The sequence below is a fragment of the Patagioenas fasciata genome, chromosome 3 (assembly GCF_037038585.1).
Source record: "Patagioenas fasciata isolate bPatFas1 chromosome 3, bPatFas1.hap1, whole genome shotgun sequence".
In the NCBI taxonomy this organism is placed as follows: Eukaryota; Metazoa; Chordata; class Aves; order Columbiformes; family Columbidae; genus Patagioenas; species Patagioenas fasciata.
Genome location: NC_092522.1, coordinates 46676843 through 46699893, shown reverse-complemented (window position 1 = coordinate 46699893; position 23051 = coordinate 46676843). Strand labels below are relative to the sequence as shown.

At 38.4% G+C, this 23051-nt stretch overlaps 1 protein-coding gene across 2 annotated transcripts; it reads left to right on the top strand.

Annotated features, from left to right (window-relative positions):
• The first annotated feature begins 3628 nt into the window (after nt 1-3628).
• EDARADD (EDAR associated via death domain) lies at nt 3629-21374 on the top strand. 2 transcript variants are annotated; one of them, XM_065834403.2, is made up of 6 exons: nt 3629-3744; nt 8138-8196; nt 9871-9910; nt 12850-12938; nt 15677-15722; nt 18218-21374. In XM_065834403.2, exons 1-6 carry the CDS (start codon nt 3714-3716, stop codon nt 18592-18594), a joined length of 642 nt encoding a protein of 213 aa, XP_065690475.1. In that variant the 5' UTR covers nt 3629-3713; the 3' UTR covers nt 18595-21374. The 2 variants fall into 2 exon arrangements, with proteins under 2 accessions (XP_065690475.1, XP_065690473.1); XM_065834401.2 differs by having other exon boundaries at nt 8135-8196.
• The last annotated feature ends 1677 nt before the right edge of the window (nt 21375-23051 follow it).

The window sequence follows — 23051 nt, the reverse complement described above, 5'->3', positions numbered from 1 at the left end:
ATGCGCCTGCAGAGGGATAAGCTGAAGCCTGAAACCAGTCGTGTTAGGCTCAGTTTCAATATGTCAATCTAGAGAGCACAAGGTTTCACTGTTTCTGTGGCGTATGTTTGACTTGGACACAGCACAGCTCCTGGAGTGCTGGGAACATTCCCATATCTTGCAGCCCTATAAGGCAAACAAATTATCCACAGGCTTATGTAAGATGGTCTACCTCTGTGTAATTTCTCTACATAATGTTGATTCTGTCAAATGTCACAATTGGGACATTCCTGTACAACTGTAAAAGAACAGACCAATATCATTATTGACAAAGAAAGCAGTTTTAACTTTTTAGCTGCTGGTTAATTATTCCTCGTCCAAAACAGTCTTGGAGTTTTAAATAACTGGTCTAGCAACACATCGAAGCTGCCAACAGTTGAAAGCTGTCTATAGGATATCTGGGGAAAAAAACGCAGGAAGTTACTTCCTAACTCTACTGAAATACATTAGAGGTGAAGAGCTTATGTTGAAACAGAAGTATTTTACTCAATATGAACTTCCTTGAATAAAGATGTTCGAAATGTATAAAGCAAATGAATTAGGAAGAATAAACAAAGTTGGCATGCAATTCTGGCAGGCCCACAATTACCGTGACTATTAGCAACCGCTGTCAGGGAGGGGAAGATTAATGTTCCGCTCTGTTGGTGGCATTTGTGATCTGGAACAGTTCTTTATTTCCATGGGGAAAAGCTGTAGAGGATCAGTAAGAAAAAAGGTTTTATATCTTTTTGTGGGAAGATAGCAATAATATTTTGCTGGACAGGAATATACTGTCCATGGCAGGAAAAGGGTTTCATCTGCAGCCTTGTGCTCAGAAGGCAGGAAGCCCCTTGAGACTGTGTGTTAAATGCTGTTTCAAACAATAAACTAACTGGCTATGTATTACCAGATAGTTTGTGGATCTTTGGGAAAAGTCTCTGTCCTCATTAAATATGGGGCCAGGAAAGGGGTGAGAAGAGGCAAGTGCAGACTTGATTTGTAAAAGCTATTTGAAAATATTATTTCTGTGTCTGAGTGGAAATTTACAAAATCCTGAACTCTTTACATTATCATTAGTTACACTGAATTCAGCAGCTTGCAGGGTTACAACAAAGTAAGACATAGTTTGTACTTCAGTATAGAAGTTTGTTGAGAAAGTTAATTCACAGTTTTAGAGAATGCCACTGCTTAAAGTTATCTAATTTTGGATTTAGTTTTTATGATACAGTTATATTTAGTTTTGCCAAAATAATCGCTGGCTTTCTGGACTGGTCAGTTAGTAAAGTAACAAAGATTTCCATATCACTTGTTAAAGAATGATACAAGAACAGGCATGCAACAACCAAATTAATCTGTACTGTTGACAGTGCTCTAGAGATATTTGTATGTAATTGCAGGCTCCTCCTTCTGTACTTGGAAAAAGTTATGTTATTATGACTAACCTAAGTTTTGAGGTAGCAATTTTATCTAGACTGTTGGCTTCCATTAGTAAATTCCATTATTTTAAAGAGTTCATTATGAATAGTTTGTTAAAAACAAAACAAAACAAAACTTTCAAATTGAAAAGCCAAGGTAATTTACAGATACCCTTTTAAAAATATGTGATTTTTAACATCGTTAACCAGTTTTGGCTGCTGGCACAAGTGTTGTTCCACTAAAATGATTTTGTAATTGTTTGCTAAAATAACTTTTTAATCCTAGTGTAGGAAGATTGCAGGTTGTAAGTTATCAGAAAAGTAAATGCCACATTGATGGTAAAACCTGGCCTAGCCCCCAGCACCAATGCTTTGTATGTTTCTGCAGTTTACAGCCACCTGTGTAACAACAGCATCCCAGGGATATTTTGAAGGATGGTAATGTATACATTTTTACATGGTTTATAAATATATTTATCAAAAACTTTGTAGACCCTGACTATACCTACTTCTGGTGCTAAAACCAGTAGTCTCCCAACAGCACACAGAGACAATACACACATGCAGGTCCTCAGGGCAGATACAACATTCATTTTATTGAGGTATAAACTTGGCAGGCTTAAAATCCAGAAAATTCTTAGCTCTACTGTGGCTTTGTCATTCTTTACAGTTATAGGAGAGGCTCCACTTGTTACTCTAGCATTTGTACATATATGTGTTGGTAAGAATACACTTTCTCCACTTTCTAACTCTCAGCCTGATTATCCATCACCAGAAACATCATGCCTCTAAGGAAATCTAGGGAAACATACAGAATCAGCAATTTTATTTCTAGTTAGACTTGGTGTTACCCTTTTAAACTAAGAAATGCCACTGTTCTTTGGGAATGAGTTTCAGTATTAATGTGGAAGCAATCAGAGTCAACCCACACCTTGAACAGCTGGGCTCCAATTACATGCCTAAAAAAATACATCTTGGGTTTTTACACATCATGAATTACAGAAATATTAGTGATCTGTTAGCTCTACCTTGGAGACAAAGATATATAGATATGCATGTATGTGATTCTGTGTGTTTAGAACCCAGTGGCAAAACCTCCATTTATGTCAGGTGAAAGAAGTATGATGCTCTGAATTTTCTAAATACCATGTCAGTACTCTCAGTGGTAGAATGATTTAAAGGTACACCGTAAGAGCTCTCCTCAGAATACTTGCTCTTTTGCAAGAATTCACAAATTCAGCAACAGAATAATTGGATAACGTTAATATTATTATTTATGAAAGACCAAATAGAAAGATAAGACACAGTATTCAATCTATATTTTGAAAATATGAGCAATTTAATCTTTGTCACTTTTTTTTTTTTTTGTTATTGTTGTTATGTTTTGTAACATGCACGTGAGATGGAAAATAAAGAATTTGGCTATTTGGCTGTAAAGTAACCTTGTTAATAAATTAGTAAAGTGGCCAATGTGGAAATGTGGTCCTTATAATGGCAAATACAGTTGCACCGGTTTCTTTTGTTTGTATTGTACAATGAATAGCAATACATGGTTGTTCATATTTAGAAACTGATTTCATGCACGGATCCCACTTCAGAAATCTATATTACTTTAAGTATATGTCAGAGAAGACAATGGGGACCCAAAGCAATTATATACCAAGATTTGATACCATCGTGGTATTGGAAGTGCCTAGTAGCATAAGAGCACGAATTTTAAATATTTGTGGAAAAAACAGTGCAGTTTATAATTGTTGCTCTTCAGCACTTGGGTTCTTAAACTCCATCCGTGCACTGTGAGCCGTCTGCAGATGAACCTTAAATACTAATCGAGACCGCACTCTCTGTCTGAAGATTGTTATTTAGGCGAATACCTGTAAAAGCAGGAGAGCGAGCATCTGATTTTGGATTGCTGAAGTAACTTGCTTTAGGTCCAAACTAGTATTACTTGATGAACCATGATGTGCACCCTGTGTGTTTGTTGTTAATGAAACACGCAGTGTTCATACAGTGGAGTTAACCCGACGTATCGCCGGGAGAATGGTATTTTCCGCTGGGAAATGCGGGCTCCCGGCGGGCGCACGTTTCACCTCGGCTAGAGCCGCGCCCGGCAGCGCCAGGGTGGGACGGAGCTCCCCGTGGAGGGCGAGGCGGGGCCCCGCGCCCGGCCCTACCTGCGACGGGGCTCCAGCAGGAAGGGGGCGGCGCGGCGGGGCGGTGGTTCCGGGCACGTCGGCGGGCGCCGCTCGTTCCTCGCGCTGGGACCTCACTGCCCGCCCCATGGCCGCTCCGCAGGACCCGCTGCCCGCAGGTGAGGACGCCGCCGCGGAGAACCGGGCGGGCGGGGCGGCAGGAGGGGCGCTGGCGGCGGCGGCGACTCACGGGCCACTCCCGCGGGGCCGGGGCCGGGGCAGGCGCAGCGCGGGGGTGCGGCCCGCGGCGCCCTGCCGCCCTGCTTCCCGCCCCGGGCTGGGGTGACCTGCGGTGGTGGCTCATGGGAGCCAGGTGAGAAGCCCAACCCCAGCAGAGATGGAAAGGGTTTTTTAGTTGCTCCCTTTCCCCTCCTCGGACGCTGATTTAGGATCGTAGTAACTTATCAAGTGCTATGTTGATGTGATTTAGCGCAACTTGTCGAGCCTGCACCAGTGTTCAGGGTGTTAGTTTGTGCTTACTTAACGGCACATTCAAAAGAGTTTTTCTTAAAATCCCAGGCTCTGTGGGTTTAGGAGGCCCACAGTCTTTGACTTATGTGGTTAATGGTGTAAATGACTTTTGAGTACCTCATCTCAGGTGTGCCAGCATCATAATTTTTCCCTACCTGTCTGCTCAGATAGGGGCAAAATTTTGAGTAGTTAACAGTAAACAAAAATGCATAAGAAGGTGCTGATGGACTTAGATTTTTCAAAAACCTAAATATTTGAATTTATTTTCTTATATTGTCTCCTCTGATTAAAATCTGAAATTCATGTGTCTCTGGTCAAAGCACCATTGTTGATTTGGGTTTAATCAAAGTGTTCAGCTCTGTGAACAACAGTAGTATTAGGGTGATCACTTTGTTAGTGTTGTATTATGCTAAGTTGTACTATTAACATGTATGCCCTGCCTTGGCATGAAAGAGGTCTTGTATGTGTGTGGTAGAACTACGTAACTACAGTAGACCTTACATGCTTCACTCTCTACTGGTAGTGGCACATTTATGTTGCAGGGACAAACTAACATAGGGGAATAGTATCTCTGCTACATGGTGCTTTGTGAACCCCCTCCTGTTCAATGGTCAACATGCTGAGGTTTCCAAAACCCCCTTTCAAGCTTCCTTCCAATGCAGGGGTGAAGAGCACATGTAGGATTAGAAGTCTGATTGTGCATACACATATATAGACCTTTGTGTAAATTATCTATAAAATTGACAGCTGTTCACACTGGTAAATGCACAGCATTGCATCCTTGTTAGAGTAGGAGTATTGAACAGAGAGAAACGATGATAGGTACAAGTCTTGTGGACTGGTTATACTGGACAGTCTCAAGCAGAAAGGCCATGGCAGCTGCTGAGCAGTCAATGTACAGGTGCTGGGCGGCAGAAAGGAACCTTGGGAGCAACTGTTGAACTTGACTTGCGTCTGAGTAAATTTGCACGTGCCGATTTATGTCCATCTGAGTCAACTCACATGTGGTTCCTGGCAGAAGTGTGGGGAAGTAAATGCAGGCAAGTGGCTGTGTGCAGTCAGGGAGGAGTACAGTGATAGTGATTTTTTGAGGGATCCCAGATAATGTTGTTATCAAGCTGTGCGCCAAAGTAGCTATGAAATCAGACAGTCTGCACTGAATAGTCAGTCACAGGATACCTGTATTTCCTGTTGGCCTTTCAACATGCAAAACTGTGGAAGTTTTACATTTGAGATAAGCAAAGAACCTTCCTACTTGCTGTTTTGTGCACCTGCATCCAGCTGTGTGACATGAACCACAGAATGCTGTGAGAAAGAAAGAGGGGTCATGGCATTTGGATTGCCTTTTTCACAATTAAATACGAAGTCTGTGGTTTTCAAGTTATCTGCCTGCTATCAGTGGTCGACAAGACCATTGTGAATCATCTGCAGCCAGTATGTAAAGCCTTTATTCTTAGGTACAAATATTCATATACATACATGCCACTTATAGAAAAAGTTGGGACTTGGTAGTGCTCTACAAGCTAAAGAACACAGAGATTGTTGTTCTTCATAAAGAACTAGAAAAACAAAAGAGAAGGAGTTGAGGTGTAGGGAAAGAGATACAGTTTTAAAATATCTTCTGGGATGCATACTAAGCAAGAAAGATGCAGAGTCACAGATTCACACAATGACTGTGTTTCTGTGTGAGACCTAGAAAGTAAGAGTCAATTAAAGGTACCACCCTGTACCCCACTATCTCTTGTAGAGTCACTCTGGGGTCTGTCAGGTTCTTATTTCAGATGTTTGTATTCTTGGAGCCTCTTCTTTTTTTTTTTTCAGTGCTTCCTTCTGGGTTGTGGTAAGTAAATTACCAGTATCGCAATGTATCTGGGCCATATTTTGGAGATGTAACAGAAGACAGGGGATGAAGCCCTTACCACAGCTACAGTAGTCACTAAGGTTCACAAGGGTATGGACCTTTTGTGGGGTCTGTTTTCATCTACCTCAAGGCTCCTCTTACATTTCAAGAACACAAGATTATTATTATTATTAATTTTTTTAAAGCATCTGAGAATCCGTAAGGAGGAGCTGTAAAGCCTCCAGAATAAGTTGACAGTTGCATGCTTCGCCACTGGATATGTTCGGTCTTTGCTGATAGCAGAGAAAGAGTGAGACAAGGCGTGCCTGGGCTGGCCTTCTTCCCTTGAGCTTTTCTTTGGCTCCTACTACCTTCCTCTTTTTCAGCTTTCCTTTACAGGGTGGGCTTCTTTCTTTACCCCAGCTCTCTTTCCAGTTCGTTTTCATCTCTCCACTGCAGTTCCCACTTGGATCTTCCATTTTTAGCTCTACTCTCATGCAATGTCTTACGCCAGCTTACTGTATTTTCTCATATCCCAGTCTGACTCTCAACCTTCTGCATTTGATTTGGGAAGCTTATGGTGGTTTGTGCTGGCCCTTGCCATCAGAGCAGGCTTTTTGTTAATACCATGTTTCTGGAGCAGAGATTTCATATTTACCAGAAAGGGCACATGTGACAAGACTATGAGGGGTTTGGTTTGGGGTTTTTTTCCTCTTCTGCATGTGTCTTCCTAAACTTTGTACTGCAGTGTGAACACGCTCATCTGAAAATTCATAGACCTCTGCCTTTTTAAAGCATGCAGAGTGTCTGCGTGCAAAGGCTGTGCTCCAACCTTGTAGATCTGACCCCTCTGATTGTGTACCACCTGCCTGGGGAATGTGTGTGGTTTTCCTGTGGGCACAGTGCTGAGAAAGGCTCTACCTGACATTGCAGAGAGGCACTGGGCGCTGCACCGGACACCCAGAAGCTGCTGCTGATGGGGCTGCCTCACAGAAGCAGGGGGGAGAATGGCTCTGTCCTGGGGCCCTGGGGCTGCCTCTGTCTCACTGCTGCCACCTTTTTTATTTTCAGACCTTTTTCAGTCTACCGTCTTGTGTAGTCTTATGCTTTAAATTGTTGTTCCATTGTATTGAGTGGATTTGTAGGAGTAGGTCCCAAAATAAACAGTTATGCTAAATTTGAGTTAAGAATAACATCTGTGTTACTTCTGTGCTATTTTGGGGCTCAGTGTTTATATTGTGCATTTTGTGATTAATTTCTGGGACTGTGTTCTAAATGCACTGATTTCTGTATTCAGGAGAAGATAATCACCAAGTATTGATTTCTATCACCTCTTGCTGGTTGCAGTTGAAAACATTTAATGTGCACTTGTAGTAAGCAAAAGGACTTTTAGAATGAGAATGACAAGAATGGAGTGAAAATCCTACTACATAATTTAAAATGCTTTTAACTTTTTGAAAACATGACCCTTAGCAAGAAAAGAGATTGTTCAAAGAAATGGCAGGAGCATGTTAGATAACAGGAGTGGTTTTGTGAAATCTGACTTCTGTATGAGATTTGTTTCAGATTCTTTGTGCACTTTTGGTCAGTACCCCACTATTATTTGTCAATCTAGCAGTTGATGCAGAGGGGTTGGCATATAATGATTCACCTGCAAGTACATTGTATCCTTTTAATCTTGCTATAATTGAAATTTTAATTATTTTTATACAACAGAATAAAAAGTTTACCTCAAATATGTGTTTTATTATGTTTTGTACTACAATCTGCTGTTTATTATAGGTTAATTTTGTTGTAGTGGGTATGTTTATTGTTTAAATTATTGCTTTGAGGAAAAAACAGAGTGCTGTCACTTAGAGAACAAAACGTACCTTTTAGCATATTTGGTGGATTTTACTCCTTATTGCTGAAATGCTCTGTGATTTTTTAAAAAAAACCTAAAAATAATTTAGAGTTTTCATTTAAGTCTCTATTTTGTTAACTTAGAGTTGGATTTCCTTGTTGCATGTAGTTTCTCATCCATGTGCTAGGAGCTCTGACATTTTCTAGTTTGTCGTGTTTTCTTGTGGAAATGTAATTCGACATAATCCATGTAATGGCTACATAGTTGTGCTTTATCTTCGTCAAACAAAGAAGCAAAATATGCCAGACAGAAACGTTTTTATGATGATGCAGTGATAAAGCTTTCTTATTTCCAGCAGATCATGCAGCAAAAGAGCCGGTGGAGGATACAGATCCAAGCACTCTTTCCTTGACAATGGTATGTAGGTCTGGTCTGACACAGTTAAAATTGTTATACCTCTGCAGTTATGAAGTGCAGAGATGAGGTAAAACATTCAAGAATGTTAATTTAAACTGAGCATATATACGGTTTACTTATCCATATGACTGTATAAACAAATTTAAATTTACTAGCCCTGTACAATAAAGTGTGAATAAAAATACCAATAAGTACATAAGCTGAATTGGATATTATGAGCGGAACTGTCCATGGGATAGCCTCTAGAGGCTATGACAATATTATTTTTTAGTTAAAAATAAAAAAGGATTGGTGCTGACATTCTTCAGTCTATGTGGGTTGCAGGGATAAGCAAACCCACCGGAGGCTTAACATTTCAATTATACTAAGTTATTATTCCTTCCTGTACCTATTTTCTTTGGTGACTTAGTCATGGAAAGGTAAGACCAGACAGCAGTGCCTTACAGCAGGCGTGGGTGAACCTAGGGAGAGACCAAACAGCGCGCTCTAGTGCTTGCTGGCAAACAGAGTAGCACCGTTTATGACAAGTTTTTGTTTCTTAGGATATTAAACATGCCAGCCTTATGCTGAGACAAGGGGTATATCAGGTAAAAGTAATAAGAAATTCTGTGAAGTCTTTTAAGAGTTTTTATTCTTATTGTTGCTATGGGTTATTTTTTCCTGGGAAAAAGTTATAGTGCTGTGTAGCTTAGAGTCTTCTGTTGTCTAATGTAGTTACATAAACAGATTGAAATGCATTCGTTTGTTTTATGGATGGCAAGTAAGCAATCCATTGCTTTGCCTTGATGTTTTCTTCCCATTTTGGAGCTTTGCAACAGACAGTCAGCATGAAACTGAAGATTTCGCCAGTACTTGAAATGCTGATCTTTTACTGGGATCCATTATCGCAGTCTGTGTACATGCATTTGTGTAAGCAGGTTTTAATAAAAGATACAGACTTTGTGATTGGTTTTGTGGACTGACTAAATGAGATGCTATGTTTTGCTAACAGGAGTTTTTAAAAGGTGGGGAAAAGTTGCTATGTATGAGACAAATGAAAGTTTGTTTACCCCCCTCACCCCCTTCAATTAAGATGTCTTTAATCTGTTTGCTTGTCTATGAGCTTCTATAAAAGCCACACCTACTTTTAAATAAGGGTAGGGGTCATAGGGAGGAAGGTAGTTTTCAGGTATGGTAGTAAGTTATAACATACCTGGAAATCAGCAGCTATCCCCTTAAACTCAGTAATAAAAGTTTTCTATTGCATCTTAATCAGCTTTTTAATTTTAGAGCAGAAGGGAAAAATATTTGCTTCTTTCAGTACAGTGACATTTTAGTAAAAGCTTGTATCTGCCAGGAGAGCTTTTGAAGTAATCTCTGTTCCTCCTGGTAGGCATTACCTTTTCTAGATTATCTTGCTACTTAAATGCAAAATTTCTTTCTCAATCCCTGCTTTTTCATTAAAAAGTAATATCTTTAAAAATACTGCAGCAAAGCAGGAATCTCTATTGCTTTTGCTTGTGCTGATCAGCAGTGTTTCAGCATAAGAAGAGTGTTACTGTGTCTGATTGTAGACAGATCAACTAGTAGCAATTTAAGAGATGCAACTATAATTATGCAGTTTTATATACTCTTTCTCCAGCACAACTGCACTCAAAATAACAAACATCTGTGTCTCTTGACTTTTTGTGACAGACTGAAAAGTATCCTGTCCAAGACACAGGAGTTCCGAAAGGTAAGTACTGTGAATTCTGTCTATTAAGGTGTCATAGATCTGTGTTGTTATATGCAATAAAACTATTGGTGTCATACAACTGACTGAAATACTCCTACTTTTTCCCATATGTTTTTTGTTTTAAATGTAGTGTCATCTTCTATATTCTTAAGGTCAGTTTGGTGCGTGTTTATGTATATATATATAATTTATGAAATTGCCTTCCAAAACTCAGTTTTGATCTAAAAGTCAGTCTAAAACTATTATCAGAAGATTTTGGTTCTCAATCTGGAAGGAAAATACAGTGGTCCTATCAAAAAACAGTGTTCAGAGAGCAGATGGTAGACATGATAATATTAGAAGGTGGCTTTGAAGAGATTACCAGTACTTTCAGATTATTAGAAATATGATCCAGAAATACCTTCCAGGTCTCTTGCCTCTGCTTGCATTCTAAGCCCTAAAACCAATTAAATCTTCACACCATCTTTTACCTTCAGCAGATATTAATTCCATCTACTTGGGAACCTAATATGAGTTCACTCTGTACAAGTTCCTGCCTCTCCTTCCTGAAAATGGAGGGAGGGCAGGTTCTGTATTTCACTAAAGTCAGATACTTGGATTATACAGTGTGAATGTCTCCTTTATGGTTTTCCTTGACGTGGGATTTTTGTCATCCCAGGCTTCACCTTTGGCTTTTGTCCAGAGAATGTACTGGCAGGGGCTCAGTTGAGGAGTGCTCTGCAGGTAGCATGTTCTCCATCCTGCATTGCACAGCAGGTCTTCAGTGGGGACAAACCCAGGAAACTGTGCAGAAGCTAGTCTCAATAGAAACTTTGCTGAGGAGCATGAGCAATATACCAATGGGGGTTAAAGAAAGGTTAGAGACTATTTTGGGGGCTTGAGAGAGCCAACCAGAGGAAGTGAGCATCTTCTCAGAAGTGCTGCCCAGTAGGGAAGGAGAACATGCAATAAAAACTAATCTGAAATCGTAAACCACTTTCTGTTTATTTGCAAGCAGGTGGTTTGTTCCTTCAGCATTGTTTATTAACACTAAAAGAATTCCTCTTTAACATTTGTTTCAATGTCCTGTTTCTTATTTCACCTGTGATGTTAGGTCCCCCTCAAAATTGATTAGATAAATTCCTAAATTTCAAATTTGTCAAAATTGTTTGAAATATAAAATCACATGTTTTCAATACATTTAATTTAAAAAGGAAAGCTGAGAGGAAGTAGAAATTTCAGCACTTTCTGTAGAAAGCAAATTAACTTGGTTTATTTTTAATTTTATCTTCTGCTTCCTCTTCCTAATCATAAAAAGATTTAAGTATCAATATAGCTCGACATTTCCCTGTTAGAGTTTAAAATTATAAAAATACCTGTTAATATTCTGTTAATTTCTGCGATTTCTCTTTTTTTTTTTTTTTTTCTGAGAATGACTTTTCATAACAATTTCTATAAAAATGTAGACTTATGAATCTCTGAGCTAAAAAGTGCTACAGATGTGCAGGTGGTGTGGGGTGAAGGCTGTTCTGTCACTTTTGTAGGTCAATTATTTAATGGACCATTTTGGGACCATAACTTATTAAAGTTTGTAGCACCATCTACCATTTATTAATTAAAGGTGAGCTGAGGGAACTTTTCATATTGCAGGACTAGGATTAATGTTTACATTATGTTTTGATGATAATTCTACCTCTGCTCAAATATAGAACAAATTTCACACATCAAGTTTCCACACAGATGAAGTAGAATTTTGATGCCTATACTCTGCATTTTCAGCCAGACTTTTTTGGTTTTTAAAATTTATTTATTTTTAATCTCTGGACCTACAGTCATAAAGAATACAGATGGCCTTTATTAAATATTTATCTTGCTGGGGCTGGAATACTATTTGGCTTTAAGTTTCAGCAGTCTTATACAACCAGAAAAAAATAGGAAAATAATAATTTATTTTTCTTTTCTTGCAAGTGTAAGGATTAATCCTTTGATTTATGTCAAGTTCTTGAGTGAGATAAGGAAATATGTAATCTTTCTGTTATCTGATGATTCATAAAGATAACAGCTGTTTTTTAGTGAGATCTTGCCACTAAACAAACAGCGAATGGAAATGTATAATACCAGCACAAGAAAGTCACCAGCATGGAGAGTTCTTGTGTGTAGATTGTATGTATACAACAGAACCTCTTTTAAGCTCCTGTTAATGGTTGGTCGCCACCTGACCCAGGGGAATTATCCAGATGGTTTTCTAATGAGGACCTTATTAATCATGCAGAGTGAAATTTGTCCATTGGCACAAGGTTCGCAAGGGGCTTATGCATCTTTCAAACCCAATTTTTAGGGCTGAAGTGAAGTTTGAAAGGTAAATAGGGTTAGTGCTGTTTGGAGAATGTTGTGCTTTTCAGTGGACTCTCAGGGCAGGTGATAAACACACTTTGAAATGGATTATTTCAGTGCTTCAGAAAACTCCTGTGTAGTAGAGAGAAGCAGGATGAATCTAATTCACAAAAGGGCAGAATAGAAGGCAAATATTTGTGTAGCACATATTTCAACAATTTTTATGGTGTGATGAGAAAATTAAAGCAAAAGGGATTATCCTGATTTGCAACAGTCGTCTTTAGTCTAGTTTGAGGTATTAGTTCAGTTAATATTCTCTAGTCAGCTTTCTGAAAGAAGAACATGACTCTTGCTTCAAAAATAGTGTGGTATTTGTTTAAAAACAACTGCTACACTAGTGTCTGATCTCTGCAAGGATTATTTTTCTTTGCACAGTTACGCTCTGCATGATTGTTGCAGTCTCTGCCAGTTTCATATTTGGGGTTTTAAATCCAGCATTTCCCAGTGATTGGTCATCACATGGAGTTACATTTTGTATGCTAGACATCTGTAATTTATGTTTGATAATCTCCCTATTTAAATTTGTATTTGGGTGGAAGACCAACGTTTCATAGTCTTTGTCTTAGATGAGGAATACCTAACAGATCAAGTTACATTGGAAATTGCATCTGTGAACATCAAGACCCTTACGTCAGATTCTGGCCTTATCCAACAGGTAAGAAAAATGATATCTGAATGCAAACTAACTTATTGCTGTTGATTAAATAAGTATGTTAACAAGTAAATATGTTTTCAGACTGTATCTGGAGAGCATGGAATTAGAACAGAAATAGGCTTTCATTTTCGAGAGTTTAATGAAGTGAGCTTTAGTGGAAAAGAGCGAAATAAAGGTTATTTAATCACTAATGCATACTTTGTTGTTTAAATAGGTTTTGATTAGTGTCTAGATGGTCTGAAGAAGAACTGACAAGTGTTAAAGCTTTGTCATGCATACTCTCCCTCTTTACTGCTGAAAATAGATCCAAGGCAGAGAATAAGTGAGGAATTAAGGAATCCTAGGTTTTGGAGTCCTTGTGTTTTGCACTTAGGGAGGCATTTGACTGTTCTGCTTTGAATTTGGGACACTGTTTGTGAAATCTTACATTAACATAGGGTGGGTGATAGTGAATGACCTCCATGCTCAATGGTTACCATCTTTCAAGTGAATGTTATTTGCTGAATTTCAAACAGATTTTCTTTGGGTTGAGCAGAAAACTTAGAGAAGATAAATTAATGAGCATTTTCCAGCAAGACGAAAGATTAAAAGGAGTTCCTAGTGCCAGGGTCCCAGCTGAATTTCATCAGTAACAAACATGGGTTTGGTATGCATTTCACAGATGATAGAGGTAACTGTCTCCTTCCAGTCATCAAGAAGAGAGCATTTATTACCAGCTTAGAATGACTATAAAGATATTTTAGCATATTAGGGTGTTGATGAGTCTACAGAGCTGGCAAACTTTCTCCTTATGTTCAGATTGTGCATAGGTTTATGGCTTTGATTAGACCTATAGAGACTGACTGGATCTTAGTTGTGGGCAAAAAATACATTAGATTTTCTTATTGAAATTACATTACAAGAAAATTATCTTGAATAAACCTTACTTCATCTCACTTGATAAAAGTGGATAGTAACTGATCAGTAAAAACAGATATATGGCACAAGTAAGTATCCTTATTTTGATTTGTAGTTTTTGCAGTACTAGCCACTCTTGTTATTTTTATCATGAGACATAAGTATAATGACATTTCTTGAAGACATTTAGGTATTAGCTTTTACAGTACAGTTTGAACTTTCATGAAACCCAGGATAGCAACTTAGCTATTGCAAACTAAGTGAACAGTATCCACTTTCCCTTTTTTTATTTTCTTTAAATTTTATTTGCTTATTTGTTTATTTTGAAACAGATCTCTGGGGAGGCTGAGCTGTGATGAGCAGCTCCTCATTCTCCCAATGAGTTAAGCTCCTTGGGATTTCCTCAGGACTTAATAATAATGTTCTACCTTTTAAAGCAATTTGTGGGAATAGAGACAATGACTATGTTCAAGATTTCCAGATTTAATTTTTCTTAAACTTTGGGTGCTTACATGTTGCCTTGAAGACCAAGTTTGTGTTTAAAAAGTGCTGCCCAGGGAAGGCTTATGTGGTGCCAGTGCAAAAATTAAACTACTAGAAGACAATGGCAAAGATTATTTGTTGCAAGTGATATGTGCACTGTTAGATCTGACTTGAGCAGGGATCGGACATTTTGTTGGGTGAATTGATGTTGCATGTGTGATCTTGCAGTTTTCAGGGAATAAAGACATGCTGAAAAAAGCATGCAAATTTTTCTTTTCCTAACAAAGCCTTTAAATATTTTGGAGATAGTTTACCTTCTTTATAATAGGACTGTGAATGTATGCATGTTTACCACATCAACTGAAACTGCCTATATTCTATTTTTACTGGATTTCTTAGTAAATAAGGTGTTGTAGGTAAGAATATAGTACCTTATTATACTGTCTTGTTACCCAGTTGACTTGTGTTTGCATGGACAGCCTGCAAAATGTTAAGAAGCTCACAGTGATAGTTTTGGAAGAATTATGCAATTAAAAAAAATCAACAATACTTTGTTGCAGCTATCTAAGGGGAAAATCCCATTCTGCTTTCATCTTTAAATCCTCAACAGAAGAAAGCTATTTCAGCCAGCTCCACATTCACATAGTTAAAATAAGGACAGCTGCAGTTTCCTGCAGTCCTAGGACTGAGGTGTTGTCCTTCCAGTTTTCAGACGTTGCCCTCTAAATAGTAGAACTGAAATATTACAACATGTTACAGTCTCAAGCTGCAAAGTAATTTCATTATGTTTAATTAGCAGGCAAAAAGCCACTGAGGGAATGTTTACTTCAAGCAGGAGGAGGGTTAGATATGAGCCAGCACAAGTGTTCAAGTCCACCTGTTGTCTAAAAAGGTTTCTACGTATGTGAATAAATATATAAAAAAAGCTCCTCCACCTTTCCAAGATCAATGAAACAATGCCTTACTGCTGCATATTACAGGCAAAATTCATGTTTTTTTCATTGCAAAGCATTAAAAAAAAAATCTTTTTAAATCAAACCATATGAATTGTTGAACAGCTGTTGAGGGATTAAGAACAAATTATTCAAAAGATGTAACCCCATAGCTTGTCATTAATTACTATGATATTGTTCAGTGGTTCAAAACAACAGGGCAGTTTTGTGAGCCAAAGCATAAAAATGCTGCCTGAAGATACTGCAGGTTCTCAGTGGTTTCTCAAAACCAGATATATTCCCTGTCTGACTTTACAAGTAGCTTGGGATTTTTCCAAGTAATTCCCGTCACTTGTAAATTAGCCAAATAGTTATTCTGGTGTTCAAATACATTGGTTTGATTTATATTTATTTTCTGCTTTGTAGCCAGAAGACAAGGACACGCAAAGCCATACTGACGAATCACTTTCAGGTAATATGTCAGCTTTACTGTTCTACTTATTTTATTCCTAGATTTCCTTTGAAAGTACTTGATTAAAAACTGTCATTTGTCATAACCAGGAACTGCCTTGGTAATCAATGCTTGTGGAGTTCATTTCAGTACTAGTGTCATTTACAGCTTCCCCTTTCTTCTAAAGGAGGTGGTGATTAATAATGCAGACCATGCAAAATGTTTAAATTGGGCTTTCCAAAACATCCACCTTTGGAAGAAAACTGTAAACTGCTGCCTGGAAAGAGCAGAGGCTGCCAGTAGGCTCTAGGTACTTATCCCAGAATTGTATGAGCTCACCTGGGGCTGGGGTATCTGTGGATGAAATACAGCCCTGTTAATCAACACTGAACAACTGAGAATTTCCTGTTAGTAAAGAAGCTTCTCCTATCATGTAGTATTAGGATAATGCAATTAGATGGGTAGGTCATTATTTGCTCATCAGAATCTAACACAGGGCATCTTAGAAAAGCAGGGTTCCTTATTATGCTTCTGATAGTCTGCACATGGTGTAGCACAAGAAGCAAGTTGGTTTGGTTTACCTGTAAGTGTGTCCTGTGTTTTATTTACCCCTTCCTCCCTTCTTCTATTGGAGGATAAAACTTACTCTGGCATCCTTGCAAAGCAAAATAAGATTAAATTCAGACAGAGTACTCTCCTGCCCTTTGAGCTCAGCCAGAACTTTGATTGGATTACATTCATTTTGTCTCGTTTGTGTAACTAAATCTTGGTATGAGTGAAGCAAGCAAATTTTGTCTCACTTCAGCAAGATTTTAAGGTACACAAGAAGAACAGAGTAGTTCATATATCTATTTCTGTATATAACAGCTGCAAGGCCTGTGAAATACCTGTGAGTGAAGATGTTACCAGAATGTTTCCCCTTAACAGGGAATCCAAGCATTTGTATGAAGTTACTTGTCTGCAGCAGTGTTGTTACTGCACGTCCTAACTTGTTGAAAACTTCTGAAGTTGTCTTTGGCCTGCTAAAAAAGCAAGCTGATGAGCAGCGTTACAAAAATAACAATAGCCTGTTCTTCCCTTAAAAACAAAAAAACGTGCACGCAGTAGCTACATTCAGCTGAATTGCTTTTGTCAGCACTAACATTTGGAATTAAAAAAATCACAATTCGATGGTTGGTCTTGAATTTTCATACAATCTGTCAATAATTATTGCAAATGTAAACAAAACAACAAACAGACCTTAACAGATGCTGTTGTCTGTATGAGTAGGTGGCACTAAGTACGAGATTTGTCCTTTGCCAGAGATAGACAAGCACTGATCCAGCACTTGTAAATTGTGTCACTGTTTTTTGTTGTTGTTTTTAATCCATCTTTTGATGAATATAAGTTTTCTTATTTTAGTGTCCCTTTTTCAAAGAGTTTCATCCCAAGCAGGACCAGTTAATTCCCTGTTTCAAGCTGTAAAATGAGGCTGGAGTGCAAAAGCTTTAGAAGGTGCTGCTAGGCTGCATCCATCATCTACTACTCTTGGAACATACCAAATTCTCCCTGCCTTCAGAAAGGAACAGGGAGAGTTAAAGTCACACCTGTAGACAAAATGCTCCAATAGTGCTCTACACCACTGCAATTTTAAAGGTCTTGGTATTAGTATTTGCCTAGAAGTATGACTAGAACTGGTTTCTACATGCTTTTATGGGCTATTAATATGTAATATAATCTGACAGCACCACACTGTTTACAATGCTGGGAAGATACTGACTGTTGTGTGTGGGAGACCTCTAAATGGCAGTATTCAGTATCTGATGCAGATTTTTAGCACTACCTACTTCCAGCAACTTGGTATTTTTGTTTTGCTCACACATGGAGGAGTATGCACTTTATTCCTTTCTGTAATGTACATTCAAAATAGGGTCGCTTAGTAGAACAGGGACAGCTGTTACTTAAAGAGCTCTTACAAAGCAAAGGAACTATTCCACTTTTTCATTGTGTTAAAGTACTAGACATTAGTTGTGTTTGCAGCTGTCAGTAGATATTCTCCTGGTGCAAATATTTCATGTCGTTATGGAGGCAGCAGCTCAGAAGTGCAAAAACTTTTCCTTTGTTCAACAACATATGTATACAAGATGTACATAATGTATACATAATCCTGTTGGTGATGCAAGCAGCAGTTATGGCAGATTCAAGGAAGCAACATAGTTCCCAAAACCAAAATAGGCAATATCCCAGCTCACACACTGGATTGAATTGCGTGTCTTTTCTATAAAAGTGTAAGTATGATACTTTCAAAACAAATGTCCTTTTGATTATAGCCACTGAGCATTGTGAAGAGAGAACTCTTAGAAAGTTAATTTCATGAGTACTTGATAAGGAAAGGTATTAACATGTCACTATTCTGACTTTTTCAGAAACAATTCACAGGAACATAATACTCTTCAACTCTACTTTTAACTGTTGGTTCCTGGTGAAACCACAGCAATAGATCCTAACTTCTTCCCATGTAATGATTTTTACTGCAGATCTCAAGAAAACCTGCAAGGAAAATGGCACCTGCTCCTTGTGCTTATTCCGTGCACCAACCATCAGTGACATGCTCAATGATGAGGACTTGTTGTACACAGTGAGGCTAAAGCTGGATCCGTGCCACCCAACAGTGAAAAACTGGAGAAATTTAGCAAGCAAGTGGGGGATGACTTATGATGAATTGTGTTTCCTTGAACAGAAGCCCCAAAGTCCCACTTTGGAGTTCTTGCTACGGAATAGTGACAGGACTGTGGAGCAGCTGATTGATCTCTGTAAATTTTATAAGAGAATTGATGTTGTGAAAGTGCTGCTGAAATGGGTGGAGGAGGAATGGCCCAAGAGAGGGAACAGAACTTACCAGAATGACTTCTAGGTCAAAGAAAGTTGTTAGTCCATACGTGTTAAATGCTGGGACTAGCTGCCACTAGTACGTGGGACATTGCCCTTGCAAGAGAGAGAACCTGTACTGACGGTTTGTATACTGTGTAAGCTTTCTGTACTGTATACACATACATATGTCCTGTGCCCTCAGGGTTGCAAAGATAACCTTCCAAAAGTGGATGGAACAATCCAGGTTGTGTTCTTAAGTCTACAAATGCCTTAAATTTCTTTGCTGCTGTTCGTAGGCTTCCTAAGCAGAAGATGAATGAAAAAGCCAGACCACTGGTTTTATTGCAGCGATTGTGAACCATGTCAGTTGTGTGCTGTTGCTATTGGGAAAGCCACACTTAGAAGGCAAGTCTCTTGGCTGTTCTGGCAGCCCTTCCACAATTTTATATGTTCTACCTAGTAGAAGATGAGGCGTAATTTTTTTTTTTTTTTCTTCCTAAAAACAATTTAAAAAAAGTAAGTAAGCTTTATGACACTGTTTTTGGCACAGGAACACCTCAGTGTTCCAAACAGCAGTTTGGATTTGCATTTAATTCCATGTTTCAACATCATATTCAGGCTTCAAGCTTTAAATGTCTTTTATAAACAAGAATAGATATTAAACAAAATAATTATTTTCATACTTCTGCATCATAGGGCAAATATTTGCTATAGAAGAAATCATACAATTCAGAGAGACTTTCCAGCCATAACCACTAGGGACTTAAAAAAGAACCCAACCTAAAAAAAAAACAACAACAACAACAAAAAAACCAATTAAAATGCTTTATACTTAAAATTAGTTTCCAGAGTTTTGAAGAAAATTTACCCTCTGAATGCACTTATCTGCTTATCTCAAATGCCTCTCATTTTGCAGTGTGAGGTGACAGCTAATGCCTCACCCACAGTATATCCTGACAATTGAGTATAATTTCCCTTTTCACAGGCTGTGTTGTTTTCTTAGCATCCTGTGTATTGACCTGCTTTCTAGCCCCTCACCAAACTAGTTGCACACTTGTATGAAACTAGCACAATTTTATGTATTGATTAAGTTACTCTAATGGGAAATTAACAAGTGAATTCACCTACAGTTCAGGTAGATGTTTATTAAAGCACTTATGGTGGTTTAGACTGATGTTTCTCAAAGAATTTTGATATTCTGAATTACACTGTTTACATTTAAAGTATTTTAGAAATGGGCCTTTTTCCTACCATTCTTCTGTGTTCTGATGTTTTTCAAAAAATTCTGAAAAATCAGTTATACAGTACAACGTATAAAGTACTTACAGCTATAATGTCACACACAAAGATGTTGTGACTAAGAATAGTTCTAGTTGTTACCCTTACTAAAAGCATCTCAGACAATACTAATATGTACATAGGTGTATATACCAAAGCACTGGTGAACAGTATGTCAAGATGTGGGGCAAAACTAGAATGGGGTACAGGTTGATGCACTGTTTACTTTTCTCAAGTAGAAATTACTAAGAATTAGTAGCAAAGCTGAGGGAAGTCTAATGCTGTATACTGAGTTTCTTACTGTAAGAGAATGAAAAGGGACCTCTAGTAATACTGTACTATAGATACTGATTGATATGGTTACAGAGGAGCTAGAAGTAGAGACTAACATTTTCAATGTCAGGCACTAGTTCTGAGGTGACATAAAATTAGCTTTATTTTAGTGAGTTCAAGAAGCTGGCGATCTAGTTTCAAGGTGAAAAAACTGACCTAAATTTGAGGTTTGATTTTTTTTTTATTTTTTTTTTTTAAAGCTTTTGGAAGACTGGAACTTTTAATAACTTGATTTTAACTGTTCCTCAAAAAAGCTGCTACTCTTCGGAGCAGTATGTTTTCTAGCCATATTTTAAAGAGGAAATTGTACTACTGTATCTTGTTGGGGCTGCAGTTCAAATGTTTTCATGTACATCTTCTAGGAACAGGGGTTTCCTGACAGGTGTTTGCTGACTCTAACTTTTGCAAGTAATCTTCTGGTTTTAGTTGGGAGCTCTAGAATAATTTTTGAGGACTACTGCTGTGGCTGGGCTTCCTGCTATTTTCAATTCCTACAGAGGCATCTACTGCATATGGGCAAATAGCTCATTATGTAGCTTGTCCAACATGATCCTGATACCTTGGGCCTACTATATGCATGATTAAGGATTGTGTGCCTGTGTGTTACGTTGTTCTTCAGAGTGATGAGTGCTGGCATGTATGCCAACAGCTTTGCTCCCCCATAACATAACCGCAGCTGTATGTGTGGGGTGTTATAGTGTGCTCTGCTTTGGTGGATCCAGTACAGCAAGGAGCTGGAGCCCTCACCTAACACTGACGATGGGAACATGAAATGACACAGCAGCATTTCTGAACCAAGGTATTGAACTGAAATCTTACCCCTTTTCTTGTTTTCTGGCTAAAACTTGTAAAATTTTGAAGAAACACTGTCGTCTTGTGGAAATGAGTTCAGATCCCTTGTTCTTGAAAAGCCAATGTCAGCTGCAGGGATTCATATCTGATGGGAATAAAGCTGCTTCTGAGAGTTCGTATGTGGATTCTTTATAAATTCAGCACTGAAGGTTGAAAATGTTAGCCTTAAATTTCATCACACACTGGATTACTTATTAGTATACTTGAAATATTTTTTTCCTCTTTGTATGGCATGAAATGAGTTGTACACTCTCTTTTAGTTTTGTATCTGTTTACAAGATACTGGTTCTGAATGTTCAGTTTATTCTTATATCTTCTGTTCTAATGTGTACTATATCTAGAAGAAATACAGATTGTCAATTTTTGCCTTTTTGTGTTTGTTGTTATTACAGCTAGGAAAACAGCTGTTTTCTTTTTCGCCAGTCACATTGGAATCACTGAACTCTCAACTAGTTGTGCTGTGTAAAAACCATCTTATATACAAGATTCATGGCATCATAAAGCACCTATGTTTGCAACAAATACTGCTGTTCAAGAAAGGAAGATGCGCTTTTTACATATTTTCCAGATGAAAAAATGAGTTAATTTTAATCAGATGATTGAACAAAGATGTTTAACTAGGAACTTGTAGAGGAGTTAGTAATTATAGACACGTATGAAACCTACACTGGATGAACTCTTCCGGAATTAATGACCAGTCTGATAATGAAGGTTAGAGAATCACATTGATATTGAAAAAGCTCTACTAGCCTATCAGTTTTGTTCTATTGCATCTCTCTGCTATTCCTGTATGAGACCTGCTCTCCCTTCAGGGTTTTCCAGTTCTTTGACTGCCATCTCTGTGCTTGCAGGATAATCAGTGGCCCTTTCCACCCAAACCACTGTATTCTTTCATTCCTGCAGCTTTATCTAAGATGTGATGAGCCTAATAACTGTTCTTCAACAGCAAAGGTACCATCTTTTGCTCCAGGAGCCCCCAGTTTTGCTGTGAGTTCAACTATGGGGCATCCCCAACAAACTGGTGACAGCGTCCAGTTGCCTTCCTGGCTGCATGCACTTGCCTTTAGTCTGTGGAGAAGAATGCAAGATGCATTTGGGGATGTCCTTTGGAAGCCTCACATAAAGGATAGCAAGTGGAAAAAAAAATTAAAAATTCTACCTTATACTGGTTTAAATTAGAGTAATACTATTGACTTGTGGCCAGATATAGTTAGAAATTATTTGTTAGAAAAATTGTTTAAACAGGGTAAAAGAAAGTACATAGCATTTATAATAATTTAAAGAGCAGCCTACTTCTGTAACTTTTGCAGCATATCATGTTCTTCCGTCCATGAAGGAAAAGCAATTAGTTATTCATAGCTAATTTTAATATATCTTGTAAGTTTCAAGTTTTGGGTCAGCTTTGGACAGTAGGGCAGAGTGCCATTAAATGAGGAGTTTGGCTTGTTGCCTGTTTTGACAGAAAAGCGGTTTTCTTAGTCCCTGAGCTCGGCTAGTCCTGATTGCATGGCTACAGTCGTTACCCTTAGCTGGGTAGGGAAGGGATGGATCTACTGATCAGACAGGCTGAATACAAGCAGCATGAAGAAGAATTTATTTGGGAAGGTGAAGTCTGTAGTATTTGTTTGTCTGTACCTTGGCCAAGGACTGGGACTGACTCCATCTTATAAGAAACTGGTGGCAAAGAGGAGTTGACAGACTTGGGAAAGGCTTGTGTGCACCCTCTGTTGAGGGTGGGAGGGCAGCGCAATTAAACAGCCAGGCAGGCTTACTAATTGGTTTGATCTCTGTATTTTACTTTTGTAAAATGGTGATTCTTAATTTCAAAGGCAGGTCATTGGGGTAAATGTATATTTGTTACTGTAGCAATGAGAGTCTTGTGAGAATCTTAAATGTGAGAAAGATAAAACAGTACAAGTCTTGTTAGGATGGGAGCAGCAAGGTTAGCTTTGGCCTTTTTGAACTCTGACATCAAAGAGTATTGGTGTGTTGGGTTTGTTCAGGCTTTTTTTACTGACCTTAACAGTGCTCTCAAGA

What these genes read in the sequence shown, in the direction of transcription:
- EDARADD (XM_065834401.2), top strand. Translation starts at nt 3,714, where the DNA reads ATGGCCGCTCCGCAGGACCCGCTGCCCGCAG. An exon ending in GCAGGACCCGCTGCCCGCAG is followed by an intron (nt 3,745 to 8,134) that starts GTGAGGACGCCG and finishes TCTTATTTCCAG; the next exon opens with CAGATCATGCAGCAAAAGAG. An exon ending in TACTGACGAATCACTTTCAG is followed by an intron (nt 15,723 to 18,217) that starts GTAATATGTCAG and finishes TTTTTACTGCAG; the next exon opens with ATCTCAAGAAAACCTGCAAG.